The sequence below is a fragment of the Cricetulus griseus genome, chromosome 5 (genome assembly GCF_003668045.3).
Source record: "Cricetulus griseus strain 17A/GY chromosome 5, alternate assembly CriGri-PICRH-1.0, whole genome shotgun sequence".
Lineage (NCBI taxonomy): Eukaryota > Metazoa > Chordata > Mammalia > Rodentia > Cricetidae > Cricetulus > Cricetulus griseus.
In genome coordinates this window covers 100,522,648-100,546,906 of record NC_048598.1, presented here as the reverse complement: position 1 = coordinate 100,546,906, position 24,259 = coordinate 100,522,648, and the positions used below count along the sequence as shown (strand labels likewise).

At 55.3% G+C, this 24,259-nt stretch overlaps 1 protein-coding gene across 1 annotated transcript; it reads right to left on the bottom strand.

Annotated features, from left to right (window-relative positions):
• Positions 1-462: 462 nt before the first annotated feature.
• Positions 463-19,892, bottom strand: Hcn2 (hyperpolarization activated cyclic nucleotide gated potassium and sodium channel 2; the record flags this gene model as incomplete). Its single annotated transcript, XM_027419554.2, is given in 13 exon segments — positions 463-611; positions 614-685; positions 688-726; positions 729-776; positions 779-1,141; positions 1,696-1,860; positions 2,029-2,269; positions 5,226-5,372; positions 7,099-7,317; positions 9,975-10,136; positions 11,447-11,870; positions 19,358-19,787; positions 19,790-19,892. Coding segments are annotated over 13 exon segments (2,562 nt in total), but the record flags the coding sequence as incomplete, so codon positions are not given.
• Positions 19,893-24,259: the final 4,367 nt, after the last annotated feature.

Sequence of the window (24,259 nt, the reverse complement as noted above, 5' to 3'; positions counted from 1 at the left end):
TCGCCCCCTCGCCGGCTTGGTCGTGAAGCCCGCCCCTGGGTGCCCAAAGGAGGTCACTCGAACGCGTGGGCAGGGGCCAGGCTGGTTATTGCGTGAGCTTGCCGGGCTGGGGCAGCGGGAAGCCGGCGGGCCGAGTATTGCACTTGATCCATATTCTTCCTTGGCGGCCACCGCAGTGCGGGGCACAGCCAGGTCCTCGGCCAGGGCCGCCCCGTCCCCGTCCCAGATTGGGGCTGAGGCACCGAGGTGATCGCGCCCTTGCCTTTCCCGTGCGCGGCCGCCGCTGGGGCAGGGGCAATGGGGGTGGGCGCAGGGCGATGGGGAGGACAGCCGGGCGCAGGGCCGCCCGCCGCCTAAGCTACCTACCCTCTATGGCTTCTGCACGGGTACGGGCGGGCGGCGCGAGGCATGGCTTTGGTGTGGATGACGGCCCCGCCCGGCCCGCGGGGCGGCGCGCAAGGGTCACAAGTTGGAAGAGAGGCGCGAGCGCGCAGAGTCCAGAGGGTCCAGGCCACCGGCAGCGCCGGGCGAGGCTGAGTCCCTGCGGTCCGGGCTGGGCGCGGCGGTCCGGGCGGTGGGCGCGGGTCCCAGGCGCGGCGTGGAACTGCTGGCGGCCGCGTGGAGGCCGCAGGGCTGGGCGCGGGCGCGCCGTGGGGCAGCGAGGGCTGCGAGGCGGACAGCGGCGCGAGGCGCGGCTCAGACGACGCGCGGGCAGTGCGGGCCCACGCGCGTGGCTGGAGAGCCGGGTGCACCGTAGGGCGAGGTCCGCGGTGCCCGGGACTGGAGGGTGCGGCCTGGGGGCTGGCGGCTGGTGGCCCTGGCGAGGCTGTCGGAGGCGGAGGCCCCGGGGGTGTGCGGCGCACGAGGCGTGGGGAGCCGAGTGCCAGGGGCCCCACGAGCGGGCGCGCCACCTGCGGACAGAAGCTCATGGCCACGGCCTGCTGCAGCGTGGCGATGGCTGAGGTGACCTGCGGTGGTGGTGGTGGTGGGAAGAGCCCCACGCGCTGACCCAGCTCTGCCTGCTGCACCATCTCACGGTCATACTTGACAATCTCCTGGATGATGGCGTTCTCCTGGTTGTTGAACACGCCCGAGCTGAGGTCGTGCTGAACTTTGTGCAGCAAGATGGAGTTCTTCTTGCCTGTGAGCAAAGCGGGGTTAGCACTAGCCTGGGCACCTGCCTCTTCAGCACCCACTGTGTACAGCTGTGAGGGTCCTGTGTCAATCCCGGGTACTGAGCGCCTATCCCGTGGCCAGTGCATACAGCAGGTATATGAGTGTATCCAGCACGATCTGTATAGAGTCCCTGTCATGTGCAGGTGTGTATGAGCACTTGGTGTGTGCCCTCTGACCCACCCTGGCTCACTTGATTCTGGCCACTGTCTTGTCATCAGCCCTACATGCCTGACACAGGCCACCAGCCTCCTTGTAGATGTTGCCAACAAACCTAGAATATTCCACACTCTTAATGTGCCTGGTTTATTGAGAAGGAGCTGTTTCTACCAGGCCCTCTGTCTCTGGCCCTTTTCGCCTCTGTCCTTCAGGCCTCCATTTTACCTCAGGGCCTTTGCCTGCTATGTTCCATGCATTAAGACAACTTCCCCTGTGTCACCTGGGCACTCCTCAGCACCCTGTCCTTTCGGTATGCCATGCCTCTACCTCCCTGGATCTCTCTCAGGCAGTCTGGAAGCTCACCGATGCGGTCAAGGCGGTCAATGGCCACAGTCTCGAAGGCACGCCGCATCATGGGATACTCCTCCAGCACCTCGTTGAAATTATCTACACTCAGTGAGTAGAGGCGGCAGTAGGTATCAGCCCGCACACTGGCTGTGCGCCGGCCCCTTGTGAGCAAGCAGATCTCTGCAAAGCCAAGAGAGGAGCCTCAGCGGCGGCACTGTACACAGCTGCCCACACAGCACATGCGCAAAGCCCACCTGCTGCTGGCTCAAACCCTCCCGGGACCTCTCTGGGCTGGAGCTGTCCACATCTGATCCCATCCCGACCTCAGCCTTGCCGTGGGCTGCTCACCCCCGAAATAGGAGCCATCTGACAGCTTCATCTCCTTGTTCCCCTTGGTGAGCACGCTCACCACCCCGTGCTGGATGAAATACATTTTCTTGCCGATGGTCCCCTCTCGGATGATGTAATCGCCGGGCTGGAAGACCTCGAACTTGAGCTTTGTCAGCATGGCTGTGACAAAGTTGGGGTCTGCGTTGGCAAACAGTGGCATGGAAGCCACCAGCTTCCGGCAGTTGAAGTTGACAATCTCCTGTGGGTGGTAGGGAGGGTGGCTGAGTGACTGACTGACTTGGTAACTTGGCGGCCCCTCTAGCTCCTATCCAACTTCCTAGGCGGATGCTGAAGGCAGGGTCAGGAGTCAGGCTCAAGATACACAGGAAAGTCCCAAGTACCCACACCACCCCGGAATGGGTGACTCTGGGCTGGGAAAGTAAAATGTGATCTCTCTGTAGAGAACAGGACCACAAATACCCAGAAGGATCAAAGGAGGGGTGGAGCTCAGTGGGTGGAGCTCTCTCTTGGCATTGAGTCCCTGGGATCCAACCCCAGCAAGGCATAAACATGTAGGCCTGTCATCACAGCACACTGGAGGTAGAGGCAGGAGGATCAGGAGTTCAAGACCAGCCTCACCTACATAGTGAGTTCTATGACAACCTGAGCTACATGAGATCCTGTCTCATAAAAACAAACAGTTGGGGCACAGAGGCAGGGGCATCTCTGTGAGTTGGAAGGCAGCCTGGTCTACAGAGTGAGTTCCAGGACAGGCAGGACTACACAGAGAAACCTTGTCTCAGGGGGAAAAACAAAACAAACAAAAAACTTCTGAAGGAAAAGGAGGCCACCCCACATGCATCCTTGGGCCTCTAGTTACATATGAAATATAATCCCAGCCAGGACACTTCAGGCTTGTGCTTTATACACAGCTGGATCTAGTCAAGGTCATTCATTGCCAAGAACCCAGTAAGAAACCCATGGAGAAAGGAGACCAGCCTCCACCACTCACTACAGGGAGCTGAGGTCCTGCCAGGGAGGTTGTCAGAGGGACACATGAAAAACTAAGCCAGACAAGGTGTCCCAGGCTGACATCGACAGTACTCAGGAGGCTGAGGCAGGAGGATTGTCACGAATTTGCAGTCACCCTGTGCTGTATAGTGAAACCTTGTCTCAAAAAAAGAAAAGAGGGGGCTGGAAAGATGGCTCAGTGGTTGGGATTATTGGCTGCTCTTCCAGAGGTCCTGAGTTCAATTCCCAGCAACCACATGGTGGCTCTCAACCATCTATAATGAGATCTGGTGCCCTCTTCTGGCCTGCAGTCAGAACTGTGTCTACAAAAATACATAAATCTTTAACCGGGCGTTGGCGGCGCATGCCTTTAACCCCAGCACTCAGGAGGCAGAGGCAGGCGGATCTCTGTGAGTTCGAGGCCAGCCTGGTCTCCAGAGTGAGTGCCAGGATAGGCTCCAAAACTCTGGAAACTCTGTCTTGAAAAACCAAAAAAACAAAAAAACATAAATCCTTAAAAGAAAAAACAGATTGTAGTTCATCTTCAAGACATGTGTAAAAAGCTGAGGGATGGGGGCTGGAGAGATGGCTCAGCGGTTAAGAGCACTGACTGTTCTTCCAGAGGTCCTGAGTTCAATTCCCAGCAACCACATGGTGGCTCACAACCACCCTGAATGAGATCTGGTGCCCTCTGCTGGCATGCAAGCACAAGACTATACATAATAAATAAAGAAAATCTTTAAAAACAAAACAAAACAACAACAAAAAAAAACTGAGGGTATTGGTGTCTCAGGCCCAGGGAGACAGAGACAGGATCCCTAGGGCCAGCCTGCCTGGCTGAATTGCTGAGCTCCAGGCCATTGAGAGATTCTGCCTCAAAAGGTGGTGGCTTGTCTTCCGGCCTCACATACATGCACACCCGAGCACACATGGACACATGTGTATGCATTTAAAAGGGAGATAGGGCTCAAGAGATTCCTTAGTGGTTAGGAGTGTTTGATGATCGGGGCTGCAGAGATGGTTCAGTGGTTAAGAGCACTGGCTGCGCCCGGCGTTGGTGGTGGCCACGCCTTTAATCCCAGCACTCGGGAGGCAGAGGCAGAGGCAGGCGAATCTCTGTGAGTTCGAGGCCAGCCTGGTCTCCAGAACGAGTGCCAGGATAGGCTCCAAAGCCACAGAGAAACCCTGTCTTGAAAAACAAAACAAACAAACAAAAAAAGAGCACTGGCTGCTTTTCCAGAGGACCTGAGTTCAATTCACACAGACGGAGAGAGAGAGAGAGAGAGAGAAGAAAATGTTGCTCAATCCTGAGAGCCCAAAGTTTGATCCCAACACCCACATCTGGTACTTCAAAAACACTTATAACTCCAGCTCTAATGGATCAGACACCCTCTTCTGGTCTCCATGGGCACCTGCACATACTTGTGGGCCCGTACACACATGCACACATGTAAAATAAAACCTTAAAAAGTGAGGGACTGGAGAGATTGCTCAGTGGTTAGAACACTGGCTGTTCTTCCGGGGTACATGGGTTTGATTCCCAGTATCTACATGGTAGCTCACAACCACCTGTAACTCCAGTTCCAGAGGATCCACAGACACCACATGCAAGCAAAGCACCCACACACATGAAATAAGTAACGACCCCAGATGACAGGAGAGGCAGGAAGGACTCTCCCCAGGGTCTTGGAGGGAGTATGGCTGTACAGATGTATGGGAGACCGTAGCTTGGTGTCTGAAACTGGCAGATGGGCAGGTGTTGGCCAGGGCAGTCCTGGTTGACTGGCTCAGGGGCACCCACAGCTGGTAAGACCTGATCCCATGGGTCCCACACATTCCCTGTCAGTGTCCATGGGACCCTGGGTACAGGTGGGTGTGTGGGATGCTGGATGTAGCTGAGAAATCCATCTCACAGCAACCACATGGTGGCTCTCAACCATCTATAATGAGATCTGGTGCCCTCTTCTGGCCTGCAGTCAGAACTCTGTCTACAAAAATACATAAATCTTTAGCCGGGCGTTGGCGGCGCATGCCTTTAATCCCAGCACTCAGGAGGCAGAGGCAGGTGGACCTCTGTGAGTTCGAGGCCAGCCTGGTCTCCAGAGCGAGTGCCAGGATAGGCTCCAAAAGCTACACAGAGAAACTCTGTCTTGAAAAACCAAAAAAAAAAAAAAAACAACAAAAAAACCATAAATCCATCTCACCTCACGAAGGGGCCCGTTGAGCTCCCCAAGGATGCTGTCCTCGTCGAACATCTTCCCCTGGTACCGGTGTTCATAGTAATCATGGATTTTTTGGCGGAAGTCAGCTGGCAGCTTGTGGAAGGACATGTATTGTTCCACTTGCTTGTACTGAGGGGAGGGAGCAGGATCAGTATTTGTCCCAGGGACAGGCCCAGCCCAGTGCCACCCAGCTCAGGGACACACCACCCTATCCAGCCCAGCAACACCAAAGACAAGTGATGTGGTTTTTTTTTTTTTTTTTTTTTTTTTTTTTTTTTTTTTTTTGGTTTTTCGAGACAGGGTTTCTCTGTGTAGCTTTGAAACCTATCCTGGAACTAGCTCTAGAGACCAGACTGGCCTCAAACTCAGAGATCCACCTGCCTCTGCCTCCCGAGTGCTGGGATTAAAGGCCTGTGCCCCCAACGCCCGGCAACAAGTGATGTGTTTTGAGTCAGGGCTTCATGTAGCCCAGGATGGCCTCAAACTTGCTAGCCAGCCAAGGATAACCTTGAACTCCTGATTGTCCTGTCTCTACCTCTCAAGTGTTGGGATGAGACAGGTTTATGATATTGGGGGGGAACTTCATAGATGCTAGGCCAGAACTGCAGGCAGAGTGCCCATGTCCAGGCCCTCATGTTTTGTTTTATTGTATGCAGTAGGATCTCACTCTGGCCTAGAATTTGAACTCAGACTTCCAAGTGGTGAGATAACATCCTGAGACACTATGCCCAGTTAGCAAATATATTTGTGCTTAAACCTGAGTCTAGACCAGTATTTAACTTTTAACCCCATCACTAGGCAGGAGGGTCAGGAGTTCAAGGTCATCCTCTGTTGTAGAGTGAGTTTGAGGCCAGCCTGGGCTATGTGATACCATGTCTCTCAAAATGTCTATTGTGGGGGCTGGAGAGATGGCTCAGAGGTTAAGAGCACTGACTATTTTTCCAGAGGTCCTGAGTTCAATTCCCAGAAACCACATGGTGGCTCACAACCATCTGTAATGAGATCTGGTGCCCTCTTCTGGTGTGCAGGGATATATGCAGGCAGAACACTGTATACATAATAAATAAATCTTTTTAAAGTATGTCTATTGTGTAGGCACCTTAGAGTGTCCTGCTCATATTTCTGGGACTTGGTTATATACAGTGTCAACATCAGTATGCATGTTGACTTCCATCAGAAGCCCTGCCCCTGGGACCTGGTGAACAACACAGAGTCAGCCCCTCCCTAGCAGGGCTGGGGTGTGGGTGCCAGCCTGTCCCCAGCCCCATTTCTAAGCCACAGCTGCCCTTATCTCAGCAGACCCCGTGACGGCGGGTGGGTGGCAGCACCAGCTCATGTTTGGGTGCTAGATGGAGGCTTCCGGACTTGGGCACCTGGCACAGAGCCTGGGTGACCCGGCTGGCACTGTGGGGGCGGGGAACTAAGACCCATTGCAGAGAGTGAGGGTGCAGGTGGCTGAAGGCAAGGTTCCTATCCTTTCAGCTGCCATATGCTCCAAAGCAGCTGCCCCTAGCACCAGCCCGGAGGACAAACTCTTTGTGTAGAGGACAGACAGAAATGGCTGGCAATTCTACTGTCTCTAAACGTTCACCCTGCTGCCCAGCCACCCATATGTCACTGACACCCCAGAATGCTCAGAACCAGGCCCCAGGGACTGGTCTAGTTGGTTCTGAACTCCCATGGGCTCCTACCTTCACATCATCTACCCTAACCTGGGGTCTTTCTTTGACTCTGCCCTGAGCACTTATAGGAACTCTTAGAACTAGGTATTGCTCCCCTAGGCAAGCCTCCCCCTCATATCCAAGGCAGGGGCCACCTCCTGACGCAGACCCAGGCATGGCCTCCCCACTCTGACCTTCTCCTGGTATTGGCGCCGTGATGAGTCCAGTGACTGGATAAGTGCCGTGGCATGCCCAATGAACATGGCATAGCAGGTGGCCCCTACGATCATGCTGAGCATGGTCAGCCAAATGTCTGTCATGCTCTCAGGTGCCTGCCGCCCGTAGCCGATGCACAGCATGTGACTCATGGCCTTGAAGAGCGCAAAGGAGTAGAGCTCGCTCCAGGAGTGGTTCTGCAAAGTCAGCGGAGACGGTTGGGGGAGGCCCACGAACCCACTTACCCACCCTCCTGTGGGCACTTGAGGCGGTGCTCTCCCCATGGTTGGAGATAACCAGGGCAGTTCCAGGCAAAGGACATAGGCAGTCACATGTCTCGGGTTTCAGCGAGGCACCAGCGGGGACAGACCTGACGACACCACCTCCTACTTCACTTCTGGAGAAACTAAGCCACAAAAGGGCTGCACTCTGGCCAAAGCAGCTTCAAGGTCAAGACTGCCAATTTCAGAGGTCTGGAACACTGGAATAACACCCGAGGGGCAAGCTCCTGGATGTCCCCAGTTGACCCGGTCAGAAAAGGGGGGCCCTGGGCCCGTCCAGGAAATGGAACTGCTTGTGCAGGCAGCAGCTGGACAATGGGCTCCTCAGTAGGGGCAGCTGTGCCAGGCTCTTGGGAGGGGCGCTTGTGGGTTCTCTCCACCCGGCTTCTGACTCCATTGATGCCCGCCTGCTGTGTCCTGACCAAGGCACATCAAGCTCCAGTGTGTCCCTGTCCTGGGGTGCAAACCTCACTGTAGACTACCCTCACACTTTCACAGTTCCGGGGATGAAACCTAAGGCCACAGGGATGCTATGCTGGTCCTCATCACTGAGCCATGTCCTTTACTCTCACTGGGGGATTCTAGGCAGGGGCTCCACTCCTGACCACTCCCCAAGTCACTCACTGGGGGCATTAAGGAGGGGCTCTACTGCTGAGCCACTCCCAGTCCTCTTTTTACTTTCTGGGATTTTTTTTTAAATTAAATTATTGGTTCTTCCTTTTTCTTTTTGGTTTTTCAATACAGGGTTTCTCTGTGGCTTTGGAGGCTGTCCCGGAACTCGCTCTTGTAGACCAGGCTGGTCTGGAACTCACATAGATGCGCCTGCCTCTGCCTCCCGAGTGCTGGGATTAAAGCAGTGCGCCACCACTGCCCTGCAACATTTTATTTTATTAAGCTCAGTTGGGCAATAGTACAATCATGAAAAGAATTGTTTTCGTATCCCACTATTGCTTTTATTTCCTGTTTTTAATTTAAAGTAGAAACAAGCTTGTTTTACATGTCAATCCCAGTTCCCTCTCCCTCCCCTGACCCCCACCAACTCTCTATCCTATCCCCTTTCTGCTCCCCAGGGAGGGTGAGGCCTTCCACGGGGATCCTCATTTGGAGCGGGGCCTAGGCCCTCCCCTGACTTTCTGTTGTGAGACATTCTTGCTCCTTTGCCCTTGCTAGCCTTGAACTTGCTATCATCCTACATCTGCCTCTCTCAGAAGCTGGCAGACTCCTACCTGGCCTGTACAGCATTTTTTTTTAACTTTCTGTGATGCAGACATGGGGACAACAGGTACTTGTAGTTGTTACTTCTTAGGGCTGATGGTAACAACTTTCCCATCTGAAGGTTGTTTTATTTTAAATACATTTGCATAAAGACAAAAAGGGAAGCGGATGTGTTGGAACACATTTGCCATCCAGCACTCTGGAATGGAGGCAGGATGGTTACAAGTTCAAGGTGATCCTCAGCTACCTAATGAGTTTGAGGCTAGCCTGGGCTACATGAAATGCTGACTACAAAATGTAAGAGGCACTGGAGAGATGGCTCAGCAATTAAGAGCACTGGCTGCTCTTCCAGAAGTCCTAAATCCAATTCTCAGAACTGTAATTCCACTTGTAATGCCAGCTCCAGGGGATCTGATGCCCTCTTCTGGCCGCTGAGGGCACTGCACTCATGGGCATATACCCACACACATACACATAATTTTAAAAACAACAATAAATAACCCTAATATGAATTCTTTTAAACAAACAAGTAAAGGGAGGCTGGAGAGAAGGCTTAGCTGGTTAGGAGCACTTGCTGCTCTTGAAGTGGGCCCTGTTCAGTTCTCAGCACCCACACTTATAACTCCAGCTCCAGGGGATCTGACGCCCTCTTCTGGCCTCTGCTGGTACACACACAGATGCACGCAAACACGTGCATAAAAGGAAATAAGTTTGAAGCTGGCCTCAAACTCACAGAGATCCTCCAGTCTCTGCCTCTCGAGTGCTGGGAGTAAAGGTGAGTGTCACCACTATCAGCTAAGTAAAACATTTTTTAAAGTAAGGAGAGAGCTGAATAGTGTCTGTGTGACAGTGAAAAATGGCTACTGAGCTGCCTCTGGAGGCTCCTGGGGACGCTGGTAGGACATCAGATAGACACCAGAGCAGGGGGAATAAGGATCGCAGGGGGCACTGTCAGAATTTGGGCACAAAGGCAACTGTGCACAAGACCCTCTCCCTCCAGGGGTTGCCAGGGGGCCCTGGTGGGCATCAGCTTTCACTGCAGGTGGCAACTGCCCTGCCCATAGAGGACCCTAGATGGTGCTGGTGGGCACAGGGCATAAGGGCAAGTGGGAGCTGTGCTGTCCCTGGAGGCCTCTGGGGGTGCTACGCGCTCCTCTGGCGGTGCTACAGGCTCCTCTGGGGGGTGCTACGCGCTCCTCTGGAGGTGCTACGGGCTCCTCTGGGGGCGCTACGGACTCCTCTGGGGGTGCTACGGGCTCCTCTGGGGGCGCTACGGACTCCTCTGGGGGTGCTACGGGCTCCTCTGGGGGTGCTACGGCTCCTCTGGGGGTGCTAGGGCTCCTCTGGGGAGCACTCACCACCATGTTGTTGATGGACACCCAGCAGTCGCTGGGGAAGTCCTGCAGCATGGGCACCAGGAACTGCAGGCAGCCGTCCCAGTGGCAGAGCAGGAGCATCATGCTGATCAGGTTACAGATTCGCATCACTGCACTCGCCAGGTCGTAGGTCATGTGGAAAATCTGACAGGCAGCATGAGCATGAGAATCCCAAGCTCTTCCCCGCTTCTGTCTGACCCCCCCCACCCTGCTTGCTCACTCCCTGTACCCTTTGTCCAAGGTTAGTGAAATTCTCTGTACCCTTCCCCCAACCACTTCTGCTCTGAATTCCACCTGGCCTACCTCACCCACCATCCCTCCAGAATGCCTTGACTCATCCTGCTCAAGTTCTGTCCCCACCTGCGAGTCCTCTAGGTTCCTCTCAGTGGCCACGGGGGAGGGAATGGGTCAGAGTCAGGGATCTTGAATTTGGGAGTCAAGAAACTGGAGATGTCTGAGCCTCTTTCTCCCACATCTAACAGAGCACAGGAAGGGGCTGTCTGCAGGACTCCCCAAAGCTAGAGTCCTGAACGTCTTGGCTCTATGACTCCATGAGGGAGGAGGGGTTCCTTGGGAGTCCCCAAGACTGTCTGTCCTCCAGCCCTGCTCCTGAGCTTATAACCACAATTTGAGATGCCTCCTGTACCCCATTCTCAATCTAACAATTGCACCCCCATTCCTACGCCCCTCTACAAACCTTGTTCATCTTCTTGCGATCCAACCCTGGCCTTCCATTGCATGCAAACCTCACTTCCCTTAAGGCTACAATAGTAGGGGTCCTGCCCAATGCCCTTGGCAGCTCCGCCCTACAGCCTTGGTCCGGCCATTGAAAGGACTCAAAAGCCCCACCTACAACTTTGACTCTGCCCTAAGATGCCCTACAGAGAGGCTTTAACCCTGGTTCCTCTCAAGGTCCCAGCTTTGGCCACACCCACTCCCGGACTTGGCGTCCATGTGGGCCCCACATCCACAGCCCTGGCCCCACCCAAGCGTGAGGCTCTCTCCCTGCAGCTCGATTGAGCTCCATCCCAAAGCCTCAACCCTGCAGCCCTGGTTTGTTTCTTGTGACCCCCCCACCTCTGCCAAGGCCCCGCACCCACAGTATTAGTGTCCATGTCTCTCATGGGCACCCCAAGTCAAAACTCTGTCCCTAAAGCCATGGCCACACCCACACCAAGGTCCCACCCTCAGATGATTGGCTCGACCCACAGAATAGACTTTGGTCCCACCTCCACCCGAGATCGCACACCTAAGGCCCCATCTCCAACCCCTAGATTTAGTCTCCAACAACCTTCGTGACCCTGCTGCATCCTTTGCCTGGTCCATAGCTGAAGCCCCACCCACACTCCAAGCCCAGCATTTCTGGTGGCCCTGACTTCAGTTATAGCCCCAGTCCTGCCCAAGACCATGCCGCTGGGGTTCTGCCCACGCTTGGTCTTCTCCCTGCCCCTCACCTCCTCCCACTGGTGGATGTAGCGGATGAGCCGCGATAGCCGCAGGAGCCGCAGCAGGCTGAGGATCTTGGTGAAGCGCACGATGCGCAGTGCGCGCGCCGTCTTGTAGACCTCGGAGTCGATGCCTTTCTCCACGATGAGGAAGATGTAGTCCACCGGGATGGACGACACGAAGTCTACCACGAACCACGTGCGCAGGTACTTTTTCTTTATCTTCTCGGGGTCCAGGATGATCTCCGTGTTGTCCTCAATCACAATGCCCGTACGGAAGTTCAGCACCAAGTCCATGAGGAAGAAAGTGTCCGAGACCACGTTGAAGACGATCCACGGCGCGGTGGTCTCGTCCTTGAAGAAAGTGATGCCCACTGGGATGATGATCAGATTCCCCACCATGAACAGCAACATGGTGAAGTCCCAGTAGAACCTGGGGACAGGCAGGATGCTCACACCTCCCGGCCTTGGCAGGCATGCCTTCTTCCCCAGCCCAGGGTGCTTTCCGGGACCCCAGTCCAAAGCGGGCTCTCTCTCTTACTAATGCTAAGGTAGTCTCTGGCTCAAACCCTAAGATGGCCTCTGGGACCCCACCCCTGAGGTGGTCTCTAGGACCCTAGCCCTGAGATGGGTCTCTAGAACCCCAACCTTAATGTGGTCTCCCAGACCCCAAACCTAAGGTGGGTCTCTGTCTAATGTGGTCTCCAGGACCCCAGATCTTGTTGCGTGGCAAGGACCGTACATCCTCACAGCAGCCCCCTGACCCAGGCAGCCAGGGTCCCTCTCTCTGGCCCACTCTGACCTTGCCTTGAAGGCGCCTCCAGACCGCAGAGAAGGCTCAAAATAGATTAAACACTTCACATGACCAAAGAGGGACAATGTGCTTGGCACAAATCTGGCCTTCAAAAAGGATAGGAGCGTATGGGATCTGGTGGGTGGCACACCGCTGGGTGTGAGTGGCAGGCTGAGAGCCAGGTGGGAGGAGAGGGCAGGGGCTTCCATCAGCCACTCTCTTCTCTGTCAGAAGCTGCAGGGCCCACGTCATGGTGAGGCCACAGCTCTTGTAGGGCACAGCTGGTCACCTCAAGAAACACTTTGGAGAGCTAGACATGGGGGGCACAGTTGTCATCCCAGCACTTGAGAGGAGGAGGCAGGAGGATTAAGGATTCTAGAAATAGGCCAGGTGTGGTGGCGCACACCTATAATCTCAACACTCAGGAGGAGGTGGATCTCTGTGAGTTCCAGGCCAGCCAGGGCTACATAGTGAGATCCTGTCTCAAAACAAGAAACTGGAGAGGGGTGTCCTCACATCTAGACAGTGTCAGCCCCCTTGGACCCACAGGGATTTGGGGCCTCCCATGGGCACAGAGCCCACCGTCTCTAGAGCACATAGGCTGGGCCACTTGTCTAAATCAGCTCAGAGAAGTGATGTGTGTGCATCAGGGTTTGCTATCTAGAGCCGCTGTCTCAGTGCTCGCCTGTGAGCGGGCTCCTTCTGCTGGCCTGTACCTCATGGGCACAGTTAAAAACACCATGCCCAGCGGGTGACCAGCACTCCACTTCTGAGAGCTGAGCTCAAGGAAACAGTCCAAAAAAGAGAGAGAAAAAAATTAAAAAGTGATTTGTACTAGGGCATTCTCAGCAGCTCAGACTGCGAAAGCCAATGGCTGGACAACACCCAGTGTTTCTCAGGACAGCCTTGTGCTGGCACCTGCCCATGCACGAGTGACCTTGGGAAAGCTTCTTTGTTCACTGGAAACCTTAGTCTCTCCTCACCTCAGCCCAAATGGGGTGAAGCCCTTTTGGGGAGGATGTGGGGATTCAGTCCATGTGTGATGTCCCTCACAAGCCCTCTTGGTGGGGACAAGACCTCTGGAGCTGAGGGATGACATCAGTGGTGATGGGGAGGGATCTATCAGACCTCAAAAGGAAAAGCAAATAACATATTTAAAGATGTTTCTTTTTAAATTATGTGTATGTTTGGACACCCGAGGTGGGGGCTGTCCTGCACATGTGAGTGCAGGGCACAAGGCGGCCAGAAGAGGGCGTCTGATTCCCCAGGAGCTAGAGTTACAGGAGGTTGTGAGTCAACCCTCTGAGTGAAAGGAAATACATTCCACTGCTCTTCAAGAGCCTTGTGGGACGTCTCTCAGCCATAAATAACAGCTTTAAATTTGGGCATGGCTCTGGACAGCATTGGAGGCTCAGACCACGATGAGAGATCCTGTTTGTCAACAGTTGCTCTGAAGTGCTGTCCCCGGAAACCATCAGAAAGCCTGATCCCACTTCTCCCTTTGTGGATGGAGGATGCCTTCTTTGGAGGAAGCTCAACTAAAGATCAACAGGGACTAGACATCACTGGGGTGGGGGGTGGGGTGGGGGTGGGATCTAGAAACCACCATTGGTGGGCACAGTATCTGTGGCGGTGGGAAACTGGAGACAACTAAGAGTGGGCCAAGAAACTACCAAGGGGACCGAGAGACCACTTGGGGGGCGCTTTCAGTGGTGACGGGAAGGAGGCTTAGAGTTACCGAAGGGACCCACAGCAGGCACCTCTTTCTAGGCTGCAGTCACACGCCCCTTCCCTTCCTGGGGTGGTCAGGGCCAGGCATACTTCCCATTGAGGCCCAGGGTTTGCCTGGTGGGAAATGGAGCCCAAGACTGAGACTGTCCTCAGTCCCCAGCCACTCTGTCCAGGAACCTCCCTCAGTGACTATGTCTCCAGGTCACTTGGTATGACAGAGACAGAGGCGACAGAACAGATGGTGACTATCCTTGTGACCCCAGCATTCACCCTCCCCAGTCAACCTGGTCCCCACAGATATAGTCAGAAAGGGTCAGATGTCCCACACCAAAGGAAACAGGTCAGGCACATGGCAATTCCCAGGACTCCAGAGGCCCCTCCTCCACCCTCATCTCACCAGCCCCAAGCCATGACATCTAGTATGAGGACACAGGACCCTGGATGGGGGGGTCATCCAGGCACAACTCAAACTTCTCTGTGCATCCTTGAGAGGTGTTCCCACCTTCTCTGAGGCTCTGGGCCTTTTCTACCTGATCCCCAGCAGGGACCTCGGGGACCTCTGGAAACAGGTCAATTCTCTGACAGGTGTATGCCTGTCATCCCAACACTCCAATACTTGGGAAGTCGATGCAGGAGGATCCTTAGCTACACAGTGAGCTTAAGGTCAGCCTGGGCTACATGAGACCATCTCATACAAAACAAAATAAATTCCCTAATAAACAACAATGAGTCCTGACGACTGCCTACATCTGGGAGGACTCTCAGAACCATGCTGTGGTCCCGGCTCAGGGGTCAGAGGATAGATCTGTTGGGAGACAAGAGGAGTCTCTCTTGCTGATGCTCAGCCCACAGCCTCTCCTACCAGTAGGTAGATTCTGGATGGCTGACACCAAATGAACTCTGCTCTCCCTCAGCTGCTCAGTTAGTCTCAGCTCCAAACAGGGAAACTGAGGCCCATGGCTCACAGGGTAACAGAGAAAACCCTGCCATTCACAGCTGGGGTAGATCACAGCCACCACTGGGACAGTTGGGATCCTAAGAGCTGGTCATTGACCCCTAAAAGCTAAGGTCAGACCTCCATGGACCAACCAGGACAGTCACATCTCTCCAGGCACATCTGAGATGTAGCAGGAAGAAGCCATCTGGGATCACAGATCCAACCAAAACCGGAGGGATTAGAGGCCGGAGGTCAAGGATTATGGGCCAGGCTCGGACAGAGGATCAGGGCCCGAGTCCATTGAGTCCCCAGAGCAGGTGTCAGGATTAGGCCTGGAAACCCAGTGGGAAGACAGCTGGAGTCCTGGGTGCTGGCCATTGTATGCTAAGTGACGAGGGACAGTAGACAGCCACACACAGGCTGCATCCCCCAACCCCCAGGTCCTCTGGGGGAATGACTGTGCTAGACACCAGGGTGTGAGAGATGGATCTGGGTGCAGTTTTCGAGAAGGCTGCTTGGAGGAGGTGGCATTCAAGGGCTGGTGATATAGGGAGAGGTGGTGCCCGGGCAGTCAGAATAGCTAATACAAAGGTCCTGAGGGAACCATGGGGCTTCCCAAGTGGAGGCAGAGGGACTTGGAAAAAAAATGGAATCTGCAGAGGACTGGGAGATCCTGGCCTGGGTAAGGAGACTACAATCTGTCTCACTCAACTCAGGAATGATGTCAGGATGGCTAATGGGGTGGGAACTGTCTGATGCTGTACCGGATATATGTTGGAGGCTGATGTCTTAAGGGCAGAGAAGGCCAGCTGAGGAAAGGGATTTCCCCCAACACTGAAGTGACAGCCTTGGGGTACAGAAGAGGGGTTGAGCTAACCTCAACCCCTCCTCAAAGACTTCTTTCACAGCATTGAGAGTTTTGGGGTCCCAACACTCCATCTGTGAGGCAGGTGCATGCCCAAACCCCACATCCCTGATGATAATGGGATTTACTCTAGGGCCTTGCCACAGGGCCTATTTCCAGGGATTTATATGCTGGAAGCAACATCCTGACCTCACATTGACCCCAGGCCATCTAGTGGGGGGATGTGGCAGGCTCAGAACCAGAGTCTACAGGTCTGGACTGGGTCTAACAGTTTCTGAGGGACGTTTGGCTCTCTCCCCTTTATTCCCCAGGTGTCACGCCCAGCCTGGGCATGGGCATCCAGACCTGGAACACTTTCCCCAAGGCCCCTGGAACTTGCTTCTCCATAGAAGCTTCTAGAACCTTCCCAGAGCCAGGGTTGATGCTCAGAAGAACCAGGTTAAACTGGGTGAGGTGGCAACTGCCTGTGATCCTAGCCCCTTGGAGGGTGAAGCAGGATTGTCTTAAGTGGGAGGTCAGCTACAGAATTCGATCTCAAACTGGGAGGCAGCTTTCTCCTAGCATGCCACAAAGCCCTGGATCACAGCAGCACAGAAGCCCAGGCACATCCCTGTCACCCTCCAATACATAGTGAGTTCAAGACAAGCATGGGCTTCAGGAGACCCTGTGCCAGTGCCACCCCCATTTAATTTAAAGAAAAAGTGGGGGCAGCTCACTGGATAAAAGTCACAGCCACCAAAACCTGACACACCCAATTCAATCAATTCAATCCCTGGGATCCACATGGTAAAAGGAGAGAACTGACTCCCACAAGTCAGTTCTCCCTCTGAAGAACACATGGGCACTGTGTTGCCCACACACACAATGCATAAATGTAATAAGAATTGAAATAATAATTTTTAGCTGTCTGGGCACAGCTTGGACAAAGTTCTGTCTATCAACTGGAAGGGTAGAAGATCTTCCCATATACCATCAGAAACCTGCCCCCCCCCCCCAACAACCTCCTCACATCTTAGGGAAATGAGGCCCAGAAGCCTAAAGTGGTCCCTAGGTACCCTGCAGTCCTAGGGGACTCTAGGGAAGAATTCTGCTAAGAACTTGGCTCCCCTAGGTCCCTGTGGACTGCATGCTACAGGCAAACTGGTGCCCTAGGGCCCTGACATCCCACAGCCCTGCCTCCCTCCATGCCTTCAGTGACTCCACCTACCTCTCCTGCCTGGGCGGGGAGAACCAGTTCCTAGTCACCAACCAATAAAGTCTAATCCGGATGTTAGGCGTACCAGCCAAGTCACAGGACAGACACACTAGGGAGCCAAGTCAGAGCTAACAGAGAGAGATGTGCAGCCCCTGGACAGAGACAGGGGGTCTCTGCCTGCTTCTCTGCAGGAAGATTATATATATTTTCCATCAGCCTTCCTGAGGCACAACAATGGATGGCTTTTCCTCACCCAGGCTTGGGGTGGGATCTTCCTTTTCTGGTTGTTGTTAAATCAATACAGCTGGGCCTAGTGGTGCACACCTGTCACCTCAGGAAAGTGAGTCAAGAGGATGCTAAGTTCAAGGCTACTGAACAACTCAATGAAATCCTGTCTCAGGACAAAAAGTAAAATGTGAGCTGAGGGCATGCCTGGTTCATCAGTAGAACTAGTCTGGGGTCCACCCTGGGAAGACCAAAATCAACCAACCAACCAACCAACCAATCAGTCTGTCTGTCATCATTCAACACTTACATGGTGTTTCCAACAGCCCCATAGCCCCTAGACGCTCTGGAGATCTGTCTTGGTCAACACTCAATCTGAAGGTTCTAGAAAAGGCACAAGTTCCCAGACATGAAGGGTGGGTGTCCCCATGAACCAGCTTTAAAATTTGATGGCTACACTGACTCCTTTAACACCAACTACAGCCTCTGTCCCTTCTCTGTTTGCTCATCCCCTATTTTACAGTCTGGCTGTCCCGGCCTGTGAACCTATCCCCAGTTCAGGGCTTATAGCAGCCACAGCATACAGGGCCACCTCAGGTATCTGTACCCACAGTGCCTCAAGGACAGGAGCTTTTCTCCTAGCCTACCCTCCCCAAATACCCCCAAACCAGCCACATGTCACTACTACAGCTAAGAACCCAAGGCTACAGCTGGCCTTATGCCCCCGTCATGTAATCTGGGCTTGAGGGTGAGGTTGGGGTAGCAGCAGTCCCCACAGCCTGCCTCCAGATGCCTTTCTCTGACTGCTGACACTAGACTCCATTCAGACGGGCCAACCATGAAGTCTTGGCAAGCCTGCCCTCTCTTGTGCCATTTCACAGGTAGGGATAGAATAAACGCCCAGGGTCCAATTCTCAAGCCTGAAAGTCTGTGAAGCAATGCTGAGTCTGGCCCTCAGGCCAGGGTATGCAGGATCAACTGCTGGCCCAGAATATGCTCCCCCGACCCAACCCCTGGGCCTCTGCCCCAAACAAACTCAGGTTCCTGGTCTCAGGGAGGTTGTTCCTGGGCCTCTGTTTCCTCAGTTATCAAGCACTAGAGATAAAGAGGAATGACAGAAAGGGAGCATCACCACCGATGCCACCCTTGTTCAAGAGTCGATGTCTCAGGAGACTCAGGCCCGAGGGAGAAGAGACCGGGACGCCAGACTCGCAGGAGCCGCACTAGGTCTCAGAGCTGTCCGTGGTCCTGAAACTTCAGGCTACAGTTTTCCAGAATAGCGGAGCACCCTATCCACAAATCTGCATCCCATCTGTCACTAGAGAAAGGGACAGTCGCCCGAATTTCCTGCACGCAGCTCTCCCTACAGCCCGCGGGTGTACACCCACCCCGGACACACTCGCGCGCGCGCACACAGCCAGCATCCCAACAGGTACTTCTAGAGACCCACCAGCCACACCCCTAGGGACACGCCTCCTCTAGATCGGCGGGCACACGCCCCCCAGGACCCCTGCGAGCATCACATCGCAAGCTTGCCGGGAAAGGAGAAACAGACGCAAACACGCGGGTCGTGGCCCTGCGCCAGTGCCAACTCAGGCCACGTCCATATCCACACACCCAGGATGTGTGAGCACTCGGGACGCGCCCGCCCCTGGCGCAAGCGGAGACCGTGGGAACGCGCGGCGCCGGTTTGATAACCCCCTCCCCGCGGCCTCCGGGGGCGCGTCCTTCCCATGCGCCTATCCATCCATCCATCCTTCCTTCCTTCCTTCCTCCTTTCCCTTCTTTTCTTCCTTTCTCCTTTCTATCCATCTTTCCATCCGTTTTCCTACTCCGCGGCCTCCGGGCGCCCACGTTCCCCTCTATTCGTCCTCTCCGCCTCTCTGCGCTCTGACCCTGGCCCTGCGGCCGCGGCGCGCGCGCCCACCGCAGCGAGGGCGCGCGGGAGGGGGCGCGCCGGGGACCCCCTCACCCCAGGTCTCTAAGGGCGGAGCCTCTGCACACCACAGTCCCTTGGGAGCAGGTCCGGGGCGCGCCCGAGGTCACCGCTAGGAGACTCCCCCCACTCCCAGCCTTGTGCCCCGAACTGCCACCACCCCGAGGTCACCATCCGGGACGCGGAGCCCCGCCCTCTCCCGGGCGCGCCAAGGACGGGCCCCTCCCGGAGGCGGCACCTGAAGTCGCTGTAGGGGTGGATGATCCAGGCCCCCGCCGACTTCACGCGCTCCTGCTCGCGCTCCACGGCCTTCTGGCTGCCGAACATCCGCAGGGAGAACTTGTTGACGCCGGGCTGCAGGAGAGCCCCGAATTGGCGCTGCAAGAAGCTGGCCTGGCTGCCGCGCGGCTCGCTCGCCGGGCCCGCCTCCTCGCTGCCCGCCTCCTCGGCCGCCGCGGGCCCCGAGGCCGCCCCGCGGCATGAGAACGACACCTTGGGGCCGCGCGCGGGGCCCTCCGGGCTGCACTGCGGCTCCCCGCGCCCGCACTCGCCATTCGCGCCGCCCTTGGCCGCGCTGGGGGTGCAGGAGCTGTCGCGGCTGCAGAGCCGGGCGCGCGGGCCGGGCTCGTCCACCGGCTCCGGGTGTGAGGGGGTCGTGGGGTTCGGGGCGGCGCGGGTGGTGGCTGAGGCTGAGGGGGCGCTGGCGGCGGCGGCGGTGGCGGCGGCCCCGGCGCGGGGGTCGCGGCCGGACTGTCGCCGGGCCGCCCGCCGCCCCGCGCGCATCCATGGCGAGGCGGCGCCGGGCAGTGCGGAGCGGAGCGGCCGCCGCCGCCGCCGGCCGAGCCCAAGGGAGGGCGGAGTCAGGGGGCGGAGCCTCTGTGCGCGGGGGAGGGGCGGGGGCGGGAGCCCCGCCTCCACCTGCGCTTACCCCCACCCCCACACGGGGGTGGACGGGGGAAACTGAGGCTAGGGTCAGCAGGCAGGCTCAAGGTCAGTCAGCACTCCGAGACCTTGGAAGTGCGCTCAGGCTTGGTTCCCCGGGGGAAACTGAGGCCAAGGACACACCCAAGGTCACCGAGCACAGCCCGCCGGCCCCTGCCTCTGCGCGCGCGATGCAGACCAGGCCCTGGTCAGCCCTGGGGCTCCCTCCGCTGTCCCGAGGATACCGCGGGCGGGGCAGCCGCTGGCGCTAAGTTCGCGGGTACCAACCCCTTTCCCGGCTCAAGGTGCCAGATTCCGTAATAAAAGTGTGTTCCCTCCCGGAGGCCACCAGATCCCTGACTCTGTCGCTTTCACCACCTTCGGTACAGAAACCTACGAATATGTGTGGGAAGGACTGGCATCATTCTGGGATCTAAGTTCAGGCCCTGCTTCTGGGGAAACTGAGGCACCGTCAGGCAACAAAAGCATAGTAGATAGAACCTCCTGTGGCTTCTGGAGACCTCATCCCCAAAAAGTGCCCTTCAGCATAATGAGGGATCCCAGGTATGGCGATCCTTAGAGGTCTCCAGGAGATCCAGGCTCAACTTGTGCCTCGGCCCCCTGCCCCCCACGGAGCCCCTTGACTCAGGCCTTAGCTACATTCTACTCTCCACCCCAGCTCTGGGGAGACATTGGCTCCTGGGAGTCCTAAGCTGTTGCTTGAGCCTATGGGCCAGGTGACAGGAGATCTGGCTGTAGATGCCCACCCATCTTCACAGAGTTGGAAGGATTTTTATGACAGGAGGGTGAGGGAGAGGCGGCAACACAGGGAAAGCTCAGCTGGGAATTGGTGGGAAGACAGTTCTTAGCTGCAGACTCTTCTGGACACTGTAGATCCCTCTGCCTTGCCCCCATTCCGTTTCCCTTGACCCACCTAAGTTCACCTTTAAGCCCCCTGGCCCCTCTTAGGCTCTCCTGATGCTTCTGCCCCCACCCCCACTCCCCTAGGTCTTCCTATGTTCTCCTGAACCCTCTGGCCCTTCATGGGTCCTCAAGGTGCCTCCAGCCTTCACCATTTCTGGCCTAAATGTCACAGGATGAAGATACTGCTTGTGGCTGCTCCCAGTATGTGTTGTGTGGTGTCAGGAGTGCGCCCTGCCAGCTGTGTGCTCTCATCTGACACAGATGGGCTGCCCTGACCCTGGGGACTCCAGAGACACCCCTGCCACCCCTCTGGTCTCCACTTTTGAACATCAGAGTTGACAGTGCCAGGCTGTGGCCCGCCTCAGGGCACATGCCTGTTCCAGATGAAGGGGGATCTTTTATCTTCACCCTGGGAAGATGTCAGTCAGGCAGGTCGCCAGAGCCCCAGGGCTTGTGGCTGAATGCAGGGGAGGACAAAGCCCAGCTGCAGGCTGTTAGAGAACCTGACATGCTAGCAGACTGCTCTGCCAGCCCAGGGGTCAGAGCATGCTAGGACTCAGGGATCTTGGCTTGTATCTGCCCTTGCAAGGTTGTCTTGATGCTCTACTGTGGGTTAGGTGTCTGCAATGAATATGAACTGGATCCGGCTGCTGGCTCTCCCCACACATAGTCTCATGCCAGCCCCAGTGTTTTTGCAATATTTGATACGTATCTGGCTTAGGGGCTGCAGTCTCAGATGGGGCTGTGTGTGTGTGTGCGTGTGTAAACAGGAGGTCAGTCTTGGGTGCCATTCCTCAGGAGCTGACCACCTTATTTAGTTTTTTGTTTTAAAATATATTTATCTTATTTTATGTGCATCATGGCCCTGAATGAAGCCAGAGGAGGATGTTGGATCCCCTGGAGCTGGAGTTACTTGGAACTATGGATTGTTTGCCACCATGTGGGTACTGGGAACCAAATCCAGGGTCCCTGCAAGAGCAATAAATGCTGTTAAAACACTCAGCCCTCTTCACTCTAGTTTTTTTTTTTCTTCCAGTTTTATGCCAGGTATAGTGGCCCCTGCTTTTAATCCCAGCCCTTGAGAGGCAAAGGCGAGCAGGTCTCTCAATTTGAGGCCAGCCTGATCTACATAGTGAATTGCAGACCAACTGGAGCTACTTAGTGAGACGCTGCCAATCAATGGCTGAGTGCAGTAGGGCACACCTTTAATTTCAGGTCAGCCCTGTAAACCGCCCCCCCCCACACACACAGAATCTCATCATTTTTAGAAAAACAAACCAATGACCCTAGGGACCAAATTGCTTGCTCCAAGGGTCTCCTTTAGTCTTCTCTGATCTTTCTCACCCCCAATCCCTCTGCCCACCCTCCAAGCACTAACCAGTCATTTCATATCCAGGATTCCGGGTGTTTTGAATGGAGGCAGAAACTAGGCCAGGAAAGGGGTGGACCAGTAGGGAAGCTGGCCCAACAGCATCCAGCAAATGGAAGTTGAATTCCTTGGCTGACAGGATCTGAACTGTGGGTTTCCTGGCCTGAAGGGCAAGACTTAGGAAGGGGGTTGACTCCTCAGGTTCTGAGCCCCACACAGCCTACGTGTCCACTGCACATCTCTCTGGGGTCTCAATTTCGCTAGAATCTGCACATTAAGCAGGGAGTGTGTGTGTGTGGCCTCTGTGTTTTACTTTTGTCTACATACTTTGCTCAGTAGGAAGTTGAGGGTGACCTTGAACTCCTGATCCTGCTGAGATGATAGGTGTGCATAACACCAGCCTGTTGACCGAAGGCTTGCCAAGGTGCTCCTCCTGCAGGCCCCAGTGGGGATATGGAGCATCTGATTCATAGTGAGCACTCTTTCTCTGGGGGACTGTAATAGCCTTTACAAACCTCAGCTCTGCTACCTTCATTGGCTTTCCTGGCTGTTCCTTCCCAGGCCCTTGGCATCCTCCATAGCTGCAGGATGGAGGGGTCCAGGCAAGACAGCCTGGCCCTCCTGCTCACCAGCATACCATTCTTATGGGCTAGGATAGGGCAGAGGTGGACCAGGAACTAGAGGAAAGACTTGGCAGCCTTGTCTGCCTGGAGCAGAAGTAATCAGCCAGCTACTGGATCCCCATGGGGTCCAGCTCCATCAATGAGCCTTTGTTTTACCAAGGCCCTGTCTCTGCCTGCCAGCTGTGGGCTGGGATTCCTGAAATCCTATGGTTCCCAGGGAGGACCCCATAGGCTGTTTGTTCTAAATGTTTTGACAAAGATGAGCCTGAGCCCATCTCATCTCTAGAACTGAGCAAGCTACAGGACAGGGTGAACATTAACTCCTGTACTGTCCTGAGGCAGCCAATACTGCTAAGCTTTGGTTGGTTGGACAAGAACCTTCCCCCTGCCCTGTCCTTTCTGGATGTAACACCCACAGGCTTAGAGCCTCGGTGAGCACTTTGGAGCCCCAGAGGAAGAGCCTGAGGACTGGGGCTGGACCTGAAGTTGTGTGTGCATGGGGGTTGCTTCATGACCAGAAGTCCAGGTACACCATAGGCAGAAACGCCGGGAGAGGACATTTGTATAGGCAGGACTTGCTCTGCCTCAGGGAAGCTGTATCCTGCTCTCCTAAGGGTGGAGTGCCCAGGCATGCCCAATTGCAGGTGTGCCGCCTGATATCCTAGCCATTTGCTTGGTTCTGCGGGACTCAAGTACACCACCATCTGGTGGCCAGAAGGCAGAGCTTCCTTTTCCCTTTGGCCCTCCAAAACCTCCCCTGATCATCTCTGAGATGTACTCTGATGGAACCAAAGCTGGCTGCAGGGTCCCATCCATCTGGAGCCACAAACTGTAATAACACCCCACATGCACACCTGTTCCAACTCCTGCTCAAAACTTAAGCATGAAAACCAGCTCGGCTTGAAGCTGTCAATCCTGTGGCCCCCAGGTGGCGTCCATTTCCCACAACCGAGCACACTAGGCCAGAGGGCAGCACAGGACACCAGCGGTGGTCAACAGTGCCCTCAAGAGGCCAACTTTGCTCAGACATACTCGGCCAGTGTGGCTCTCAGCTCCTTTGCGTGTCAAAGGATACTTTCACAGGGTTGCATTCGTATATCTACATTATGATTCCTTAACAGTAGTAAAATCAGTTATGAAGTGGCAGTGAATATAACTTTATGGTGGGGTGGTAGCATTCACCTTTAATCCCAGCACTCAGGAGGTAGTGGCAGTGGCAGTGGCAGTGGCAGGCCAGCCTAGTCTACAAGTTCCAGGACAGCCAGGGCTACACAGAGAAACCCTATCTTGAAAAACCAACCAA